This window comes from Neoarius graeffei, chromosome 18 (genome assembly GCF_027579695.1).
Source record: "Neoarius graeffei isolate fNeoGra1 chromosome 18, fNeoGra1.pri, whole genome shotgun sequence".
Classification (NCBI taxonomy): Eukaryota; Metazoa; Chordata; class Actinopteri; order Siluriformes; family Ariidae; genus Neoarius; species Neoarius graeffei.
The window spans coordinates 48,165,958-48,182,900 of NC_083586.1; the positions used below are offsets into that span (position 1 = coordinate 48,165,958).

The window sequence follows — 16,943 nt, forward strand, 5'->3', positions numbered from 1 at the left end:
CTGGACAAGTCGCCAGGTCATCACAGGGCTGACACATAGACACAGACAACCATTCACACTCACATTCACACCTACGGTCAATTTAGAGCCACCAGTTAACCTAACCTGCATGTCTTTGGACTGTGGGGGAAACCGGAGCACCCGGAGGAAACCCACGCGGACACGGGGAGAACATGCAAACTCCACACAGAAAGGCCCTCGCCGGCCACGGGGCTCGAACCCGGACCTTCTTGCTGTGAGGCGACAGCGCTAACCACTACACCACCGTGCCACCCATAATAATAATACTTCTTGAAAAATAAAAAAAGATACATTCCTATCATCAAATACTTTTATTCCATATTTTGCTGCTTTTTTGTATTTTTGGGGGTTTTGTTTTCATGTAGAGTTTTCATTTCACCCTTGGTTGGTTCAGCAACACGCTTGTTTTTCTCGACTCATGGTATATGAGCTGATATCCTAGTAGTAGAGCAGTTAATCAGAGTGTGCGATTGCTCAAATCCAGTGAATGTGGATCGTGTTTTTCATAATGGAGCTGGAGAACCGAAACCGTGACATAAATCTCAATATGTCACTTGTGATGAAATCGATGAATCGCTTTGATAAATTTGGGTACTTTTTGTTTGTGAATGTGTCGATATAATAAAAAGAAAATCACACATTAGCTTGAAGATATGAAGTTTATCTTCTTGTGTTGAAAAACTCACATCTTTCATACGAAATACATCACGGATCTGAGTGACATATTTCCCGATATTTCACTCCGATGACGTCACTCCCAGTGTCTTCCCGCTGACTAGATGCGCGTTGTCAAAATGGTGAACCATTCAAAATTAAACTTCTTTTGATTAACTTGCGCATTTTTTTTTTGTGGACGTGTCCATATAATCTAAAGAACATTACACAGTGGTATGAAGATATGAAGTTTATCTTCTCATCTCATCTCTCATCTCATTATCTCTAGCCGCTTTATCCTGTTCTACAGGGTCGCAGGCAAGCTGGAGCCTATCCCAGCTGACTACGGGCGAAAGGCGGGGTACACCCTGGACAAGTCGCCAGGTCATCACAGGGCTGACACATAGACACAGACAACCATTCACACTCACATTCACACCTACGCTCAATTTAGAGTCACCAGTTAACCTAACCTGCATGTCTTTGGACTGTGGGGGAAACCGGAGCACCCGGAGGAAACCCACGCAGACACGGGGAGAACATGCAAACTCCGCACAGAAAGGCCCTCGCCGGCCACGGGGCTCCAACCCGGACCTTCTTGCTGCGAGACGACAGCGCTAACCACTACACCACCGTGCCGCCCTTATCTTCTCACGTTGAAAAGTATTTTCACTCGTGAATATGTTCACCACTCGAAGATAAACTTCATCTCTTCGCTCAAGCGTGTAATATCCTCTATATATGACACACATAATAAAATCTCATACTTTCAGTTAGATTGTTTAGATCGGAAAAATAGGACAAAATTCTATAATTGTCAATTTTTTTGATGGTTTGGAGTGAGAAAGACGACAGAGTTGTCTGAAGTGTGTGCGCAGACGTACGTGGCCGATCAGACGAGCTCTCGGTGTGAGCAGGAGAACTGGACACGCTGCTGCTCTGCCTGGAGGATACGTGACTCCCTGACCTGCGGCCGTCCTCCAGAGAGGGAGATGGGGAAGGACTGTCTCGCACTCGCTCCTAAAACACAAACACGCACATCAGTGTTATCGGTTTAGAAAGCTTTCTTCACAGCTCAGGCAATCAGGCTCTAATCATCCTGACACACTTCTACCGCTGCGGCTATTCTTGCCTTCTGGGTTTTTCTAAAAAAAAAAAAACACACACTGATTTTCTTTCTTTATTTAACTCTGAAATAAATGACTGTAATCAAACAACTGATCCGGACATGACGTCCTAACCTTAATGACAGAAGTGGCCAGTCGGCTCGAGTCGTTCTGCACCTGAGCGGTGGCAGCCATGCTGGCGATGGTGCTCAGGTGGTTCATCTGATTCATTGCCATGGTGACCGAGGCAGGGGGCAGGCTTACGGGAATCAGAGGGTGTGACATCATCATGAACGGCAACTCCAAACCTGCTGAGCACATAAACGACACCAACATTCAATATACATTATCGCTTTGCTGCACCCTACTGTATCCAAGTTCTCAATAGAAAGGGACCATATAGAGTTGAGTGCAAAAGTTTGCACACCCCTTGGTTGTTTTTTTTTGTTTGTCTGTTTTTTTAAAGGGGAACTGAAATCATTTTCAAACTTGCTTCATTTCTTAATTAACGTGTTATTCAATTACGTTTTCAGGTTTTAGTGGCCTTATATCGTGACTCGTATTGGCAACTAATTGCAATTAAATATTATACTTATCGGCCTATTCGGTTTGTAGCCGTGTTGAATTTAGTTCGTTTGGTCCATGGCAGGCGTCGCTTATCCATGCGATCTTCACGAGACTTGTGCGAGACTTCGAAACGTGTAGTGTCAGCCAGGTGTCAGTGCCGCCATTTTGAAAACTGTTTTCCAAACGAAGTATTCGAGTTTAAATGACGATTACTGCCTACTTTTTTCAAACTTTCCTGATTGCTACCAAACCAAACAAAACTTCTGGCTGGATTACATCAGCATTCGAAAGAGGGCGCGCGCGTCTTTTGACTACCCCTGTGTCCGACATCGCTCCCTACTCACTATATAGGGCACTATATAGTGGGGATGCCATTCTGTAGTGTTGTCCGAAACCTTAGTGAGGATTATTTACACCCTATATAGTCCACTCAAAGTATCCCACAATGCATCACGAAAAGTAGTATACAACGATGGTCACTAACCAAAGCAATATATCTCATCATGCATTGCGGTCGCGCTGAAAGAAATCAAATTAAAAGTCTCAAATTTGATTTAATAAAAGGCAGCGGCAAAGAAGAAAGTGTTCAGCCTTGATTTAAAAAAAACCTGAAAGATGCAGGTACTTTGTATTGATTAATGTGGGAAATTATACGCTCAGTATAATATGGATTTATCACAAAAACACATGCATGTATTTATTACTTTGAAAACCCACCGGCTGACTGATCTGGCACATTTTAATTGTGCAACAGTAATGACGTAAATCCCAGTGCGATGGAGTAGTGTCCGAAAGTGTTTTTCCATTTTACCAATGAGCTCACTATATAGTCCTCTATATAGTAATTCCCTATATAGGGAGTAGTGAACGAGTGAGTGATTTTGGACACAGTGAACGTTGGCAGATGTTGGTCACTTTGATTTGCGCTGTACGTTTTACTTCCGTTCTACGATGTCTCGCACAGGTCTCAACGAATCTCGTTTATGGCCATTGCTTTGACATATGGACTGATATATTACAGAGCGTATTTCAAACACTCATAACTTGCTATCGCAGTGACAAAACAGCGATCAAAAATGCATTCCGATATTTAATAAAATGAGAAATAGAATTTTGATTTAAAAATTGCCTTCAATTCTCCTTTAATGTGTTTTTGAAATAAAAATCTATCCCGCAACAAGACGGCAACCTTAAAGTAAAGTCTAGAGAACATAGAGTGCATATGAGCTGTAGACGTATATTGTGCACCTGATAACGTGGTCATTGAATGTAGCTATAAATTGTATGTCATATACTATACTAGTGCATCTCAAAAAATTAGAATATTGTGAAAAAGTTCAATATTTTCCATCAGTTATTTAAGAAAGTGAAAATGTTATATATTATAGACTCATTACACATAAACTAAAATGTTTCAAGCATTTTTCCATTTTAATTTTAATCAGTATGGCATACAGTACAAAAACATAAAAAAAACATCTCAAAATATTAGAATATTTCATTTCGAGTTTGAGTAAAACAGTATGAACACAGTGTATCTCTCGGTCTAGTTCAGTACACACAACCACAATCATGGGGAAGACTGCTGACTTGACTGTTGTCCAAAAGATGATCACTGATACCCTCCACAAGGAGGGTAAGCCACAAAAGGTCATTGCTGAAAAGGGTGGCTGGAAAAGGTGCACAAGCAACAGGGATGGCTGCAGTCTTGAGAGAATTGTGAAGAAAAGTTGATTCAAGAACTTGGGAGGGCTTCACAAGGAGTGGACTGAGGCTGGTGTCAGTGTATCAAGACCCATCACGAACAGACATCTTCAAGAAAGGGGATACAACTTTCGCATTCCTAATATCAAGCTACTCCTGAGCCAGAGACAATGTCAGAAGTGTCTTATCTGGGCTAAGGAGAGAAAGAAATGGACTGTTGCTCAGTGGTCCAAAGTCCTCTTTTCAGGTGAAAGTACATTTTGCATTTAATTTGGAAATCACGGTTCTAGAGTCTGGAGGAAGAGTGGAGAGGCACAGAATCCAAGGTGTTTGAAGCCCAGTGTGAAGTTTCCACAGTCTGTGATGATTTGGGGTGCCATGTCATCTGCTGGTGTTGGTCCACTGTGTTTTATCAAGTCCAAAGTCAACACAGCCATCTACCAGGAGATTTTAGAGCACTTCATGCTTCCATCTGCTGACGAGCTTTTTGGAGATGCTGATTTCCTTTTCCAGCAGGACTTAGCACCTACCCACAGTGCCAAAACTACTACCAAATGGTTTGCTGACCATGATATTACTGTGTTTGATTGGCCAGCCAACTTGCCTGACCTGAACCCCATAGAGAATCTATGGGGTATTGTCAAGAGGAAGATGAGAAACACCCGACCCAAAAATACAGATACGCTGAAGGCCACTATCAAAGCAACCTGGGCTTCAATAAGACCTCAGCAGTGCCACAGACTGATCACCTCCATGCCACACCGCATTGATACAGTAATTCATGGTAAAGGAGCCCCAACCAAGTATTGAGTGTATAAATGAATATACTTTTCAGAAGTTGGACATTTCTGTATTGTAAATCCTTTTTTGATTGACCTTAGGGAATATTCTAATAATTTGAGATACTGGATTTCTGATTTTCATGAGCTATAAGCCATAATCATCAAAATTAAAACAAAAAAGGCTTTAAATATTTCACTTTACATGTAATGAATATAGAATATATGAAAGTTTACCTTTTTGAATTAAATTATGAAAAAAAGGAACTTTTTCATGGTATTCTAATTTTTTGAGATGCACTAGTATACATGTGATACAAATTAAAAACGGTGATTCGTATAAAAACATAACCATAACCTTAATCCCAACATGCAGATACACCTCTATTAAAAAAAATCAAATTAAATTAAATAAATAACATTTCTGGTAAACACAACTTAATTATGAAATCTATTTATGCTGAGGATGTGGTGTTAGGTCTCAGCATGGCAGCGAGTGTTTTCTGTTCCATGCTGCACACCAATTAGCTCCTTCTCGAACCGCTGCAGATGTCTTCATCCATAACCACCCGGTGATAAATTAGAGCAGATGCTATTTGGAGCGCAACACGCCGTGTGACAACAGCAGGGAAAAAGTTGATTTCCTCTGATCGTTGGTTGCTTGCTTGTTTAGTTTGCTAATCTAACACTCAGTGTGCCTTTGCTTGTTCGCTTATACAGGATACAGTATGGGTGTGTGTGTGGGGGGAAAGTACAAGAATGCAAGAATCCGATCCTCTTTGTCTTGGACAGGTCAGTACTTGAGATTAGATTCGGTCACTCAATTGTGACTGCTGGTCATCTCTGAAAGTGCGGGATGACAACGGAAGCACATTTTAGCTCATTTCCTTCAAAAGACTCGTCTGGTTTTTAATCAGAAGTTGAACTCCAGAATCCTCTGTGACGGATTCTGGAGTTTGTGCTCATACTGAGATGGGAGACAAAATAACACACACACACACACACACGCTTAAACAGACGTGCCCATGTTCACGGACAATCCGTTTTTCTGCTTTTTTTGCCGAAATACCAGCCAAAGCTCAGCAAAAGGTCAGAGGTGCCTCCTCATCGTCGGAGACTACTAAACTTGTGTCGGAGAAAACAAAAGGCGACATGCTCTCTCCCAAACTCCCCCCTTCTGACATTTTTACTCAGAGACAGAGGAAAGCGAATGAAGAAAAGACAGGAGGGGGGGACTTGATTTTCATGAGACAGATGACACGCAGATCAGTCATGCTGCTCAAGCAGACGAGAAAGCAAGATCAAAGAGGACAAAGTGTGTGCGCGCGGCCGCGTGTTTGTCTTCCGGGGGCTGTTATTTGGATGGGCTGATCTTCGGCACATGCCAAAAGCACTTGCAAGCTGTTCCTTCATTTTGTTTTTTTGGCCCGTGTCTAACTGCTGCCTCCACGTTAAAGGTTAAATTAATCCACAATGGACAAAAGAAATGTGCTCTGTAAACACTCGCTGAGTTTGTGTGGCTGTTTCAGGGGCGTGTCCGGGTTTTTAAGCATGGGGTGGCGAGGGTGTGTTTTAGGGTTGGCGTGGGGGGAAATCAGGGTTTGGGGCGGTGTTACTTTAAAGGGTGGCCATCAAGTTATGGTAAAAATATCTGATTTGTCAGATGGCTTCACAGTTCCTACTGCTTAAAATATTTGCTCAAAATCGTTAAGTACGCTTAGAAGTAAAAACGTCTGAGATTGGCTTGGCTCATGTGAAGGATGGCCACGCCCCTGGCCGGTTTTTACTGATTTTAATTCATCAATATACAAAGATGTAAAGCAACAAAAACAGGAATGAGCACATCCAAACTCAGCACCATGTGGCTGGGGAACACTAAAACCCTACTAAAAAGTCACCTCTGGAACAAGGCCAAATTCATGCGCACACACACACACACGGTTCTCCCGACATCTACATGGGTCAAAGCCGAAGCTCCAGCTGCAATGAATGACAACGCAGCCTTCTAATGTCTGAAGGCCCTGTTTTCTGCAACGCATGGCACCCAATATTGCTAGCTGAGGAGCTTTCAATCTCTATTTAGCGAAAAACAAAAGAGCCCCGAGAGTTTAGAAATCAGAGACACCCCTGCCTCGACCGCGACGGCTCCTATTGTGCAACCCAGCGCTGGAGCTATTATGGGAGCGTAAATGATTTCGACAGGAAGTTGCGATTTGTATAAATATTTAGCGTGGAATATGAGGGGAAAAAAAGAGAAGGAGAAGCAAAACAAACGGAACGGCGAGGAGAGAAAACAAAGGAAGTCTAATGACAGAGCTGGGCTGGAGCCAGGCTGTGCACGGCTGGCTAAATTCAAACACAAAAGGGATCTTGGAGCTGATTTGGGCACAAACTGTCGCAATAACAGTGTGCGCAAAACAATGAGGCAACAAAAACACCTGGAGGGAAATCAAACAGGAGGAAATAAAGCACAATGAATAAAATTCGTTTGCTGCCAAGTTGAATTATGAGGTCTGTGGATAGATTTGCACTTAGTGAGTGTGCAGGAAGTTTGAAAGCCAAAGATCGACATGGAATGTAAAAACAGCATTTCTAAATACTTCCTAGATGGATTAGTCCATATTTACTACGTTTACAAGATTTATCCTGAGATTTTACTTTTTAAAGAAATCATTTTCTCATCACGTCTGCGGGTGGGGTTACAAAAGAGCTCACTTTGTGATGTCATTAAACAGGCTCAGCATGCAAATTATTTAAGGGAAATGTGGTACTTTGGAACTTTTTAGCCAAACAAACTGTGTTGAGTTACAAAGTTACGAAGCACAACTCATTTTGTTTTTGCATGAAAAAGCGATGTGCTTTTGGTTTGATTTCTCTTTTGGTCCGGTTTCCACCTTGTCCTGTCATTGGTTTCTTCCCCAGTTGTATTCACCTGTTTTGTGTTTGCCCTTGATTTTTTTTTTTTCTATTTCTACCCGGGTGTATCTAGGTCTTATTGCAAAGTTTCACTGAATGTAGTTTCTCATAGTTTCTTGTGTACTTGTTTACGGTCATTGTTGTGCAACCGCAAATCAGAAAAAGTTGGAATGGTATGAAAAATTTAAATTAAAAAAGGAAGCAGTGATTTCTAACTTGTAATTTGACTTACAGTGGTGCTTGAAAGTTTGTGAACCCTTTTGAATTTTCTATATTTCTGCATAAATACGACCTAAAACATCATCAGATTTTCACACAAGTCCTAAAAGTAGATAAAGAGAACCCAGTTAAACAAATGAGACAAAAATATTATACTCGGTCATTTATTTATTGAGGAAAATGATCCAATATTACATATCTGTGAGTAGCAAAAGTATGTGAACCTTTGCTTTCAGTATCTGGTGTGACCCCCTTGTGCAGCAATAACTGCAACTAAACGTTTGCGGTAACTGTTGATCAGTCCTGCACACCGGCTTGGAGGAATTTTAGCCCATTCCTCCATACAGAACAGCTTCAACTCTGGGATGTTGGTGGGTTTCCTCACATGAACTGCTCGCTTCAGGTCCTTCCACAACATTTCGACTGGATTAAGGTCGGGACTTTGACTTGGCCATTCCAAAACATTCACTTTATTCTTCTTTAACCATTCTTTGGTAGAACGACTTGTGTGCTTAGGGTTGTTGTCTTGCTGCATGACCCACCTCCTCTTGAGATTCAGTTCATGGACAGATGTCCTGACATTTTCCTTTAGAATTCGCTGGTATAATTCAGAATTCATTGTTCCATCAATGATGGCAAGCCATCCTGGCCCAGATGCAACAAAACAGGCCCAAACCATGATACTACCACCACCATGTTTCACAGATGGGATAAAGTTCTTATGCTGGAATGCAGTCTTTTCCTTTCTCCAAACATAACGCTTCTCATTTAAACCAAAAAGTTCTATTTTGGTCTCATCCATCCACAAAACATTTTTCCAATAGCCTTCTGGCTTGTCCACGTGATCTTTAGCAAACTGCAGACGAGCAGCAATGTTGTTTTTGGAGAGCAGTGGCTTTCTCCTTGCAACCCTGCCATGTACACCATTGTTGTTCAGTGTTCTCCTGATGGTGGATTCATGAACATAAACATTAGCCAATGTTGAGAGAGGCCTTCAGTTGCTTAGAAGTTACCCTGGGGTCCTTTGTGACCTCGCCGACTATTACACGCCTTGCTCTTGGAGTGATCTTTGTGGGTCAACCACTCCTGGGGAGGGTAACAATGGTCTTGAATTTCCTCCATTTGTACACAATCTGTCTGACTGTAGATTGGTGGAGTCCAAACTCTTTAGAGATGGTTTTGTAACCTTTTCCAGCCTGATGAGCATCAACAATGCTTTTTCTGAGGTCCTCAGAAATCTCCTTTGTTCGTGCCATGATACACTTCCACAAGCATGTGTTGTGAAGATCAGACTTTGATAGATCCCTGTTCTTTAAATAAAACAGGGTGCCCACTCACACCTGATTGTCATCCCACTGATTGAAAACACCTGACTCTAATTTCACCTTCAAATTAACTGCTAATCCTAGAGGTTCACATACTTTTGCCACTCACAGATATGTAATCTCATTCATCTCATTATCTCTAGCCGCTTTATCCTGTTCTACAGGGTCGCAGGCGAGCTGGAGCCTATCCCAGCTGACTACGGGCGAAAGGCAGGGTACACCCTGGACAAGTCGCCCAGTCATCACAGGGCTGACACATAGACACAGACAACCATTCACACTCACACCTACGGTCAATTTACGTAGAGTCACCAGTTAACCTAACCTGCATATCTTTGGACTGTGGGGGAAACCGGAGCACCCAGAGGAAACCCACGCGGACACAGGGAGAACATGCAAACTCCACACAGAAAGGCCCTCGCCGGCCATGGGGCTTGAACCTGGACCTTCTTGCTGTGAGGCGACAGCGCTAACCACTACACCACTGTGCCGCCCTAGATATGTAATATTGGAACATTTTCCTCAATAAATAAATGGCCAAGTATTATATTTTTGTCTTATTTGTTTAACTGGGTTCTCTTTATCTGCTTTTAGGGCTTGTGTGAAAATCTGATGATGTTTGAGGTCATATTTATGCAGAAATATAGAAAATTTGAAAGGGTTCACAAACTTTCAAGCACCACTGTATATCTCATTGCAGACAGCATGAACCCAAGATATTTCATGTTTTGTTGGTCGACTTCATTTCATTTGTTAATATACATCCATTCCTGCGTTTCAGACCTACACATTCCAAAAAAGTTGGGACAAGGGAAATTTAAGGCTAGTAATGAGGTAAAACAATTCAATAATGATGTGATTTGAAACAGGTGACGTCAACAGGTGATTGTAATCATGGTTTGGTACAAAAGCAGTCTCTAGAAAGGCCTAGTTCAGGGGTCATCAAACTACGGCCCACGGGCCGACTCCGGCCCGCCACCCCCCTTTGACCGGCCCCCCCAGCCCCTCTGTCCCCCACCACTTGAACCAGCCCTATGAGGCAATCCCCAAAAGTGTTCATGGCCTATTTTTGTAAATTGCTTTTTGGCAAATAATAACATGTCTGCATCTTGTATTTTGTTGATTTTATCAATTAAAATTGATATTTAGTTATAAAATGAACTATTCATATTTTCCGAATTTTCGTCATATGCTCGCGATCAAGCAGTGACAGGCAGCGCACGCGCAGAGAACTGTCAGTGTTCAGGACAGCAAAATGGCCAGTGGTAAGCGAAAAGCTGACAGAGAGTGCAGAGTTTTTAAAGAACAGTGGACCACCAATTTTTTTTCATTCAGTGTAAGGACCGTGCAGTTTGTCTTGTATGTAAAGAAAGTGTGTCGGTTTTCAAAGAATATAATCTGCATCGTCACTACGAAACCCGCCACAAAGAGTATGCTAGTTTGCGAGGGCAAACAAGAGAAGACAGGATTCGGAGGATGAAATGCGGACCGGCTGCACAACAGAATGTATTCCTTCGCCAAACCCAGATCAACCAGGCTGCTGTCTGAGCTAGCTATCAGGTAGCTCACCTACTAGCTACCCATGGAAAGCCGTTTACTGATGGGGACTTTGTTAAAGTATGCATGCTTGCTGTGGCCGAGGAGGTGTGTCCCGACAAGAAGGATGCGCTCAACGTGGTGAGTCTCTCCGCACCACGGGTGATTGCTCTAAGACAACGAGGGAGGCTCAGCCTCCTCTAAAAATGACGAACATCGTGTAGGATGAATTGCGCTAGGCTTATGTTATAGCCGACCTTATAACATTGCTATTTCAGATCCAGAATCATAGAAATATATGTGCTCAACCCAACTACAGTGCGAAATCATTCCGTTATAACTTTCTCCAGTTCGCCTAATGTGTGCGTGAGTTTTTCCCTCTCGTGACAGCGCGATGCAGCCCAGCCTCAGTGGACTTCAATGGCATTTGGGAGCTATGCGCTTTCAATATCAAAATGCAAGACGATTATTGGACAAATACTGCGAAAATGCCCGCCCACGGACTCCCAGCCTCACAGTGGGAGGGACATGGCAGTTTCCGCGAGGAGACTGGTGATTGGTGAAAGCGGCCGGATATTTTCTTTGATTGACAGCTCGTTTCAACTATAGACAGGCAGCGGTGAATTTCAGTTCAGTCTCATGCAGATTCGCAAGTGGTGTGGTGTATTGTAAGAGATCAGCTTACATTTCGATTTCATTCATTACATACGGTTTCTACCAGCTTTTTTAGTTTGTATATATTTTCATTGTAAATAAAGTGTAAATATAGTGTTGTCAAGTTTGCGATCTTAGTTCCAGAAATTTCGTTTATTTGAGTGACTGAACTTGAACTTGAGGGGGCTAGTCAGCTAGCAAGAAAGCTGCGCACGGATGCCAAGCATTGCTGATTTAATTTTGGCGAAGCCATTTGCCAGTCTTCCTTTCGAGGAAAACATTAAAATTAAAGAGCAGGGTAGACCAACGCCTCAAACTGACTTGGTGAAAAAGGTAGGGAATAATACTCGTTCCTTTCAGCTCTCCTGGTACGAGAAAGTGAATTGGCTAACAGCAAGTGACTCACATCAACAACAGTAAATAGGCTACTTTAGTAATATGTCATGGATGGACCAAAAATATAGAATCTATTTAAAATGTTTATGCTGAGTATATTATATTGGAATATATATTTCTCTGGATATGAATTAAACACCGCTACAATTTGGAAAACATTTTTAAACAAAAACACAGCCGAGAACATTTCACACTACAGACCTGGATTAAAAGTGAAGGGTTATCAAAATTGTCAATAAAACATTTCTCAGTCAAAATAAGTAAAATATAGGGAAAGTGTCATTGAATGAAATGTGTGGCACCCAGCTCTATGTTTGGCTCCTCAAGGTCAGTGCTTGTGCCTATTCCAGAACACTCTGCTGTTACTGCTGAGGTTCCTGACAAAGAGCTGCTTTCAATAATGATCAATTTTTAAACAACATGCCACAATTTTAAAATATAAAATGTTAAAATATACCCCCCCAACACCACCATCATGTATATTGGACAGTAGACTAATGGGCCAAAAGAACCTGTTATTTCACAGTTTGTGACCCTGCCAACAATCAGAGGCAAGAGTATGGGCAAAACTGATGTTTTTTCTTTTTTCTTTTAAAATCTGGAAATATCGTAACCGACCAGCCTCCCCTGTTTGAAAGACTACCAGCCGCCACTGCTCCGCACCTACTATGACCAGGCGAACCGAAGATTTGGGGGACAACGTGTATGACCAGCTGAATGAGAAAGCGTCAGAATTCGAGTTTTTTGCTTTGGCCATGGATGAGAGCAATGACGTGCAGGACACAGCACAACTGCTGTGATCTATTGCTCATATTATTATAATTTCACTTTTTTTTAATGTATTTATTTTATAGGCCTATTTATTTGACCTTTATTAAGTGCTGCACACAATTATTATTAATATTATTAATAATATCAACAGGCCTACCTACAATTTATAATTTTCCACTCGCCTTTGCCAGTGTCAATCACCTCAACAAGGCAGATGTTTCTTACCTTGACAGCTTTGATGTTATTTTTATTAGAAAATAAATAAATGGAATATCTGTGATATTTCAAATTAAAACAAAGTGTGAAGACTCGATTACTACTTTTGCAAACCACTAGTAAAGATAAACAAATATGTGCCAGGAATCAAGTGTTGAGATAGAAGTGGGGATATAGTAGTGGGGATGGCTGTGCCAGGCTAGTATTCTCTACTATACAATGAGGCCTGTTGGTGGTCATATTTGTCTGGGTCATACAATTCTATGTTATATAGCTGACCCGACCCCGGCCCTCCATCACAGTCAGGAACGACAATGTGGCCCCCAGAGAAAAAAGTTTGGTGACCCCTGGCCTAGTTTTTGAGGGGCAAAGATGGGCCGAGGATCTCCAGTTTGTCACCAAATGTGTGAGAAAATTTTTGAAATGTTTAACAATATTCCTCAAAGAAAGACAGGAAGGGATTTGGATATTTCACCTTATACAGTGCATAATATCATTAAACGATTCAAGGAATCTTGAGGAATTTCAGTGTGTAAAGGGCAAGGGCGCATGCCTAAGCTGAACACCCATGATCTCTAATCCCTCAAACGGCACTGCATCAAGAACCGTCATTCATCTATAGCTGATATAACCACATGGGCTCGGGATTACTTTGGCAAACTTTTGTCAAGCTCTACAATACAGAGTTACATCCACAAATAGCAGTTAAAACTTTACTGTGCAAAAAGAAAGCCTTATATTAACTGTGTTCAGAAGCCCATCGACTTCTCTGGGCTCAGTGGAATCTGGGATGGACCATCACACAGTGGAAATGTGTATTGTGGTCAGACGAATCAGTATTCTATGGTCTTTTTTGGAGGAAATGGACACCGTGTGCTCCGGACCAAAGACGAAAAGGACCATCCAGACTGTTACCAGGAACAATTCCAAAAACCAGGGCCTGTCACGGTATAGAGTTGTGTCAGTGCCCTTGTCAGAGGTAACTTACACTTCTGTGATGGAGCATTAATGCAGACAAGTACACTGAGATTTTGGAGCAACTCATACTTTCTTCAAGATGCCATCTTTTCCAGGGATATTTCAACAAGACGTTGGAAAACCACATTCTGCACACATTACAAAGGCATGGCTGTGGAAGAAGAGGGTGTATCCCCTCTGTCCCCAATAGAGAATGTGTGGTGAATTTTGAAATGAAAAATATGACAGTGCCGACCCCGTACTGTTGCACACTTTAAGACCTCTTTGCAGGAAGAATGGAACAAAATAACACCTGAAACACTCCATCACTTGGTGTTTTCAGTTCCTAAACATATTTTAAGTGTTGTAAGAAGGAACGGGAACATTATAAAATGGTAAATGCTTTACTGTTAAAGGACCCATGGCATGGTGGTTTGTTGATGCTTTAAACGGGCTCGTGGAGGTTTCCGGATGTTATATCCGCAGCCTTTCTCGAAATGAACCCTCGGCACGTAGATATAGCCTCCTGGGAAAAAGCCCCATTTCAGCCCTTTTCCCCGTGCATCGTTTTGCTAATGAGAAGCATGGAGGCGGGGAAGGGTAGAGGGTGGGGGCGGGCCATGGGGGGAGGGGGGCGGGCTTGACCAAGCTGCGGGCATGAGTGAGAGTGTTCGGAGTGGTAGTTTACGAACGTATAATACCCTAGGCTTGAACACGCACTCCATAACCAAAGAGGATAGAAGCAGCAACTACAGCAACATATCGCTTATCCAACAGAAGACATGCATTGCGGAGCAATAGTCAAACATAAGCTCATAAGTTACAGTCAATTTCCAGACTAAACTCAGTTTAACAGAGCATGCTGCATGCTTTTTGGTTTTGTAGCACAGAGTACCTGGCTAACTGCAGGAAGCGGTTAGCTGCACAGCTAATGTAGCCATTGCAAGGCTAACGTGGCACCGATTTTAAAACACGGCAAAACGACTTAACAGTTATACACTTACTTGTTCGGTGTTTGTGGCTGATGCGGCAGGGATGCTTGGTACGGACCCAGGCTTCAGTGACAGTTGATGTGCAAAACCTGCCCTGTACTGTCCCAAGTTGTGGAAACATTCATCAGGAAAATGCTTCCAACAAACATACACCGTCTTAGGTAGACTCGACGGCGTATTATTGGAGTAAATAAAATTAAGCCACTGTGTCTTCAGGGGCTCTCCCGTCGGCAGTAAAAACAGACTCCTTTCTGTGTTGTCACATCCATGTACAGCGCAATTTCCATGTTTCGCTCGCTTAGGTGGTGCCATGTTGTTGTGTCCTCTATGGTCTCCTCACTACAAAATTGAAGTGACGTATCTATGGTGGCAACTTTTGAGCTGGGTGGGCAATCCATACAGTGGGTGGGAATCCAGAGGGGGGGCGTGGGGATCATCTCCCTTGCTGACGTAGTAAAGGGAAGAGCCTATCAACGCGCCGTTTTGACGCGCCATTCTCAAATGTTGACAAAGGGTGGGCATAGTTTGGTTTACACATTATGACATTTCTAGCCACTGGGGTGACTTAAGAAGGTCAGAGGAACTCATTTTAACGTTAAAAAACCTCAGAAAGTGAAAATTTCATGCCATGGGACCTTTAAAATTTTTTTTTGAAATGTGTTGCAAGAATCAAAATTAAAATGGGTTTATTTTGAAAAAAAAAATCATGAGGTGAAACATCAAATAATGTGCTGTTGTATTGCTTTGAGTGCAATACAGGTCAAAGATGATTTACAAATCACTGTTTTCGGTTTTAATTTCAATTTCAACATACCGTCCTAACTTTTTCTGAGTTGGGGTTGTATTATGATAAAGAGCACAAAGATTTTAAAGCCTTGCATGTTTACTTGTAACAAATTCAAGCTAGTATACAAGCAGGTAAGTAGCTGGCTAGCTATTTGGTTTGGCTAAAGGATTTAAGCATTTTCAGTCAGTCTATGAATGCATATTCATGAATTTCTGGAATGGCAATTTTCTCAGGACGTAAAACCACTTGAAACGATACATTTTTCTTGCATGCGCTGATCTGATGTTTGGAAATTTCACAACAGAAGCTAAGCCTGGAAGTAAACATCTTTGTGTGCGTTCATATGCCATTGTTCATTACGCTGGAGGACATCGTGAATGCATAGCTAGCTGGTGCAGCAGATTGTACGTGGCCACCAGTGACTTCTCATAAAAATACCACCACATGTCATTTTCCTCCTGCCAGTAAAGCAAAAAAAAAAAAAACTCTTCCACATGAAAATCCAAAGCCTTCAGAGGGAAGACAACCTGGTGATTAGGGCATGTGTAAGCGGGTGATAAGATGTGATCGCAACTTAATGACTTCCATCCTGCATGAGGGAGAGGAAAACAGACAGACAGCAAACAACGCACCACAAAAGTTAAAGCATCGAACAATACAAACACAGCAAGCGCACATTGGCTACCCTTCAGACACGCTGTCATCATCCTGACTCCCCACATGTCCATTCAACCCAAGCAGCAGAGCAAATCCTCAAAGTTCGGTACTAATACCCCTTAAAAAGAAGCTGAAAGCCTGTCCCAGCCTGACGAGCCTTAGAAAACACACACGGACTTCCCAGACGAAGGTGTGTCTGCTCGTAAGTGCCTGTTGGGAAGGTGTTTAGTCTGAGAGTTTAGTAAAGGGGGCTTTGTAGTGGTCGGACGCACACCAGAGCCATTTCCACGTCCCCCACAGTAAAGCGCAGGGATTTATGGAAAACCAGGAGCCCTGTGTTGTGTGTTTTTCCCCCCTAAGCTGCAATTAATGATGCCTTGGTGTGTTTAATGTCGAGTTAGCCTTATGGAAATAATCATGGTACATGAAGCGACGGCTGAGGGGGAAGCACGGACAGAAGTGAAGAAAATAACAAAGGGGGTTGTGTAACTCTGGTAGATTGGAGGTTTGGTTGTTGTTTGGGACATGCGAAGCAGCCAGGTGAGAACTGAACTTCATGGGAGTAAAATGATGGCGTTTCACAAAATGTCTGATGTAACAATCTCAGGAAAAGAACGTACCAATCTGTGTACCTTTCAGGGTAAAATTCTTGGACTGTAACTTAAGTAACTGAGCGTATCTTTAAA

At 42.3% G+C, this 16,943-nt stretch overlaps 1 protein-coding gene across 3 annotated transcripts in view; it reads right to left on the minus strand.

Moving 5' to 3' along the window:
• dachc (dachshund c) overlaps positions 1 to 16,943 on the minus strand; it is a 176,805-nt gene that overhangs the window by 47,608 nt on the left and 112,254 nt on the right. For 2 of the 3 annotated variants that reach the window (XM_060898954.1, XM_060898952.1), the window contains exons 4-5: positions 1,917 to 2,092; positions 1,560 to 1,695 (exon numbers count right to left, since the gene is read on the minus strand). In XM_060898954.1, the coding sequence (XP_060754937.1) occupies positions 1,560 to 1,695; positions 1,917 to 2,092 (312 nt within the window). The remainder of the gene's footprint in view (positions 1 to 1,559; positions 1,696 to 1,916; positions 2,093 to 16,943) is intronic. The other variant, XM_060898953.1, reaches the window with a different exon arrangement.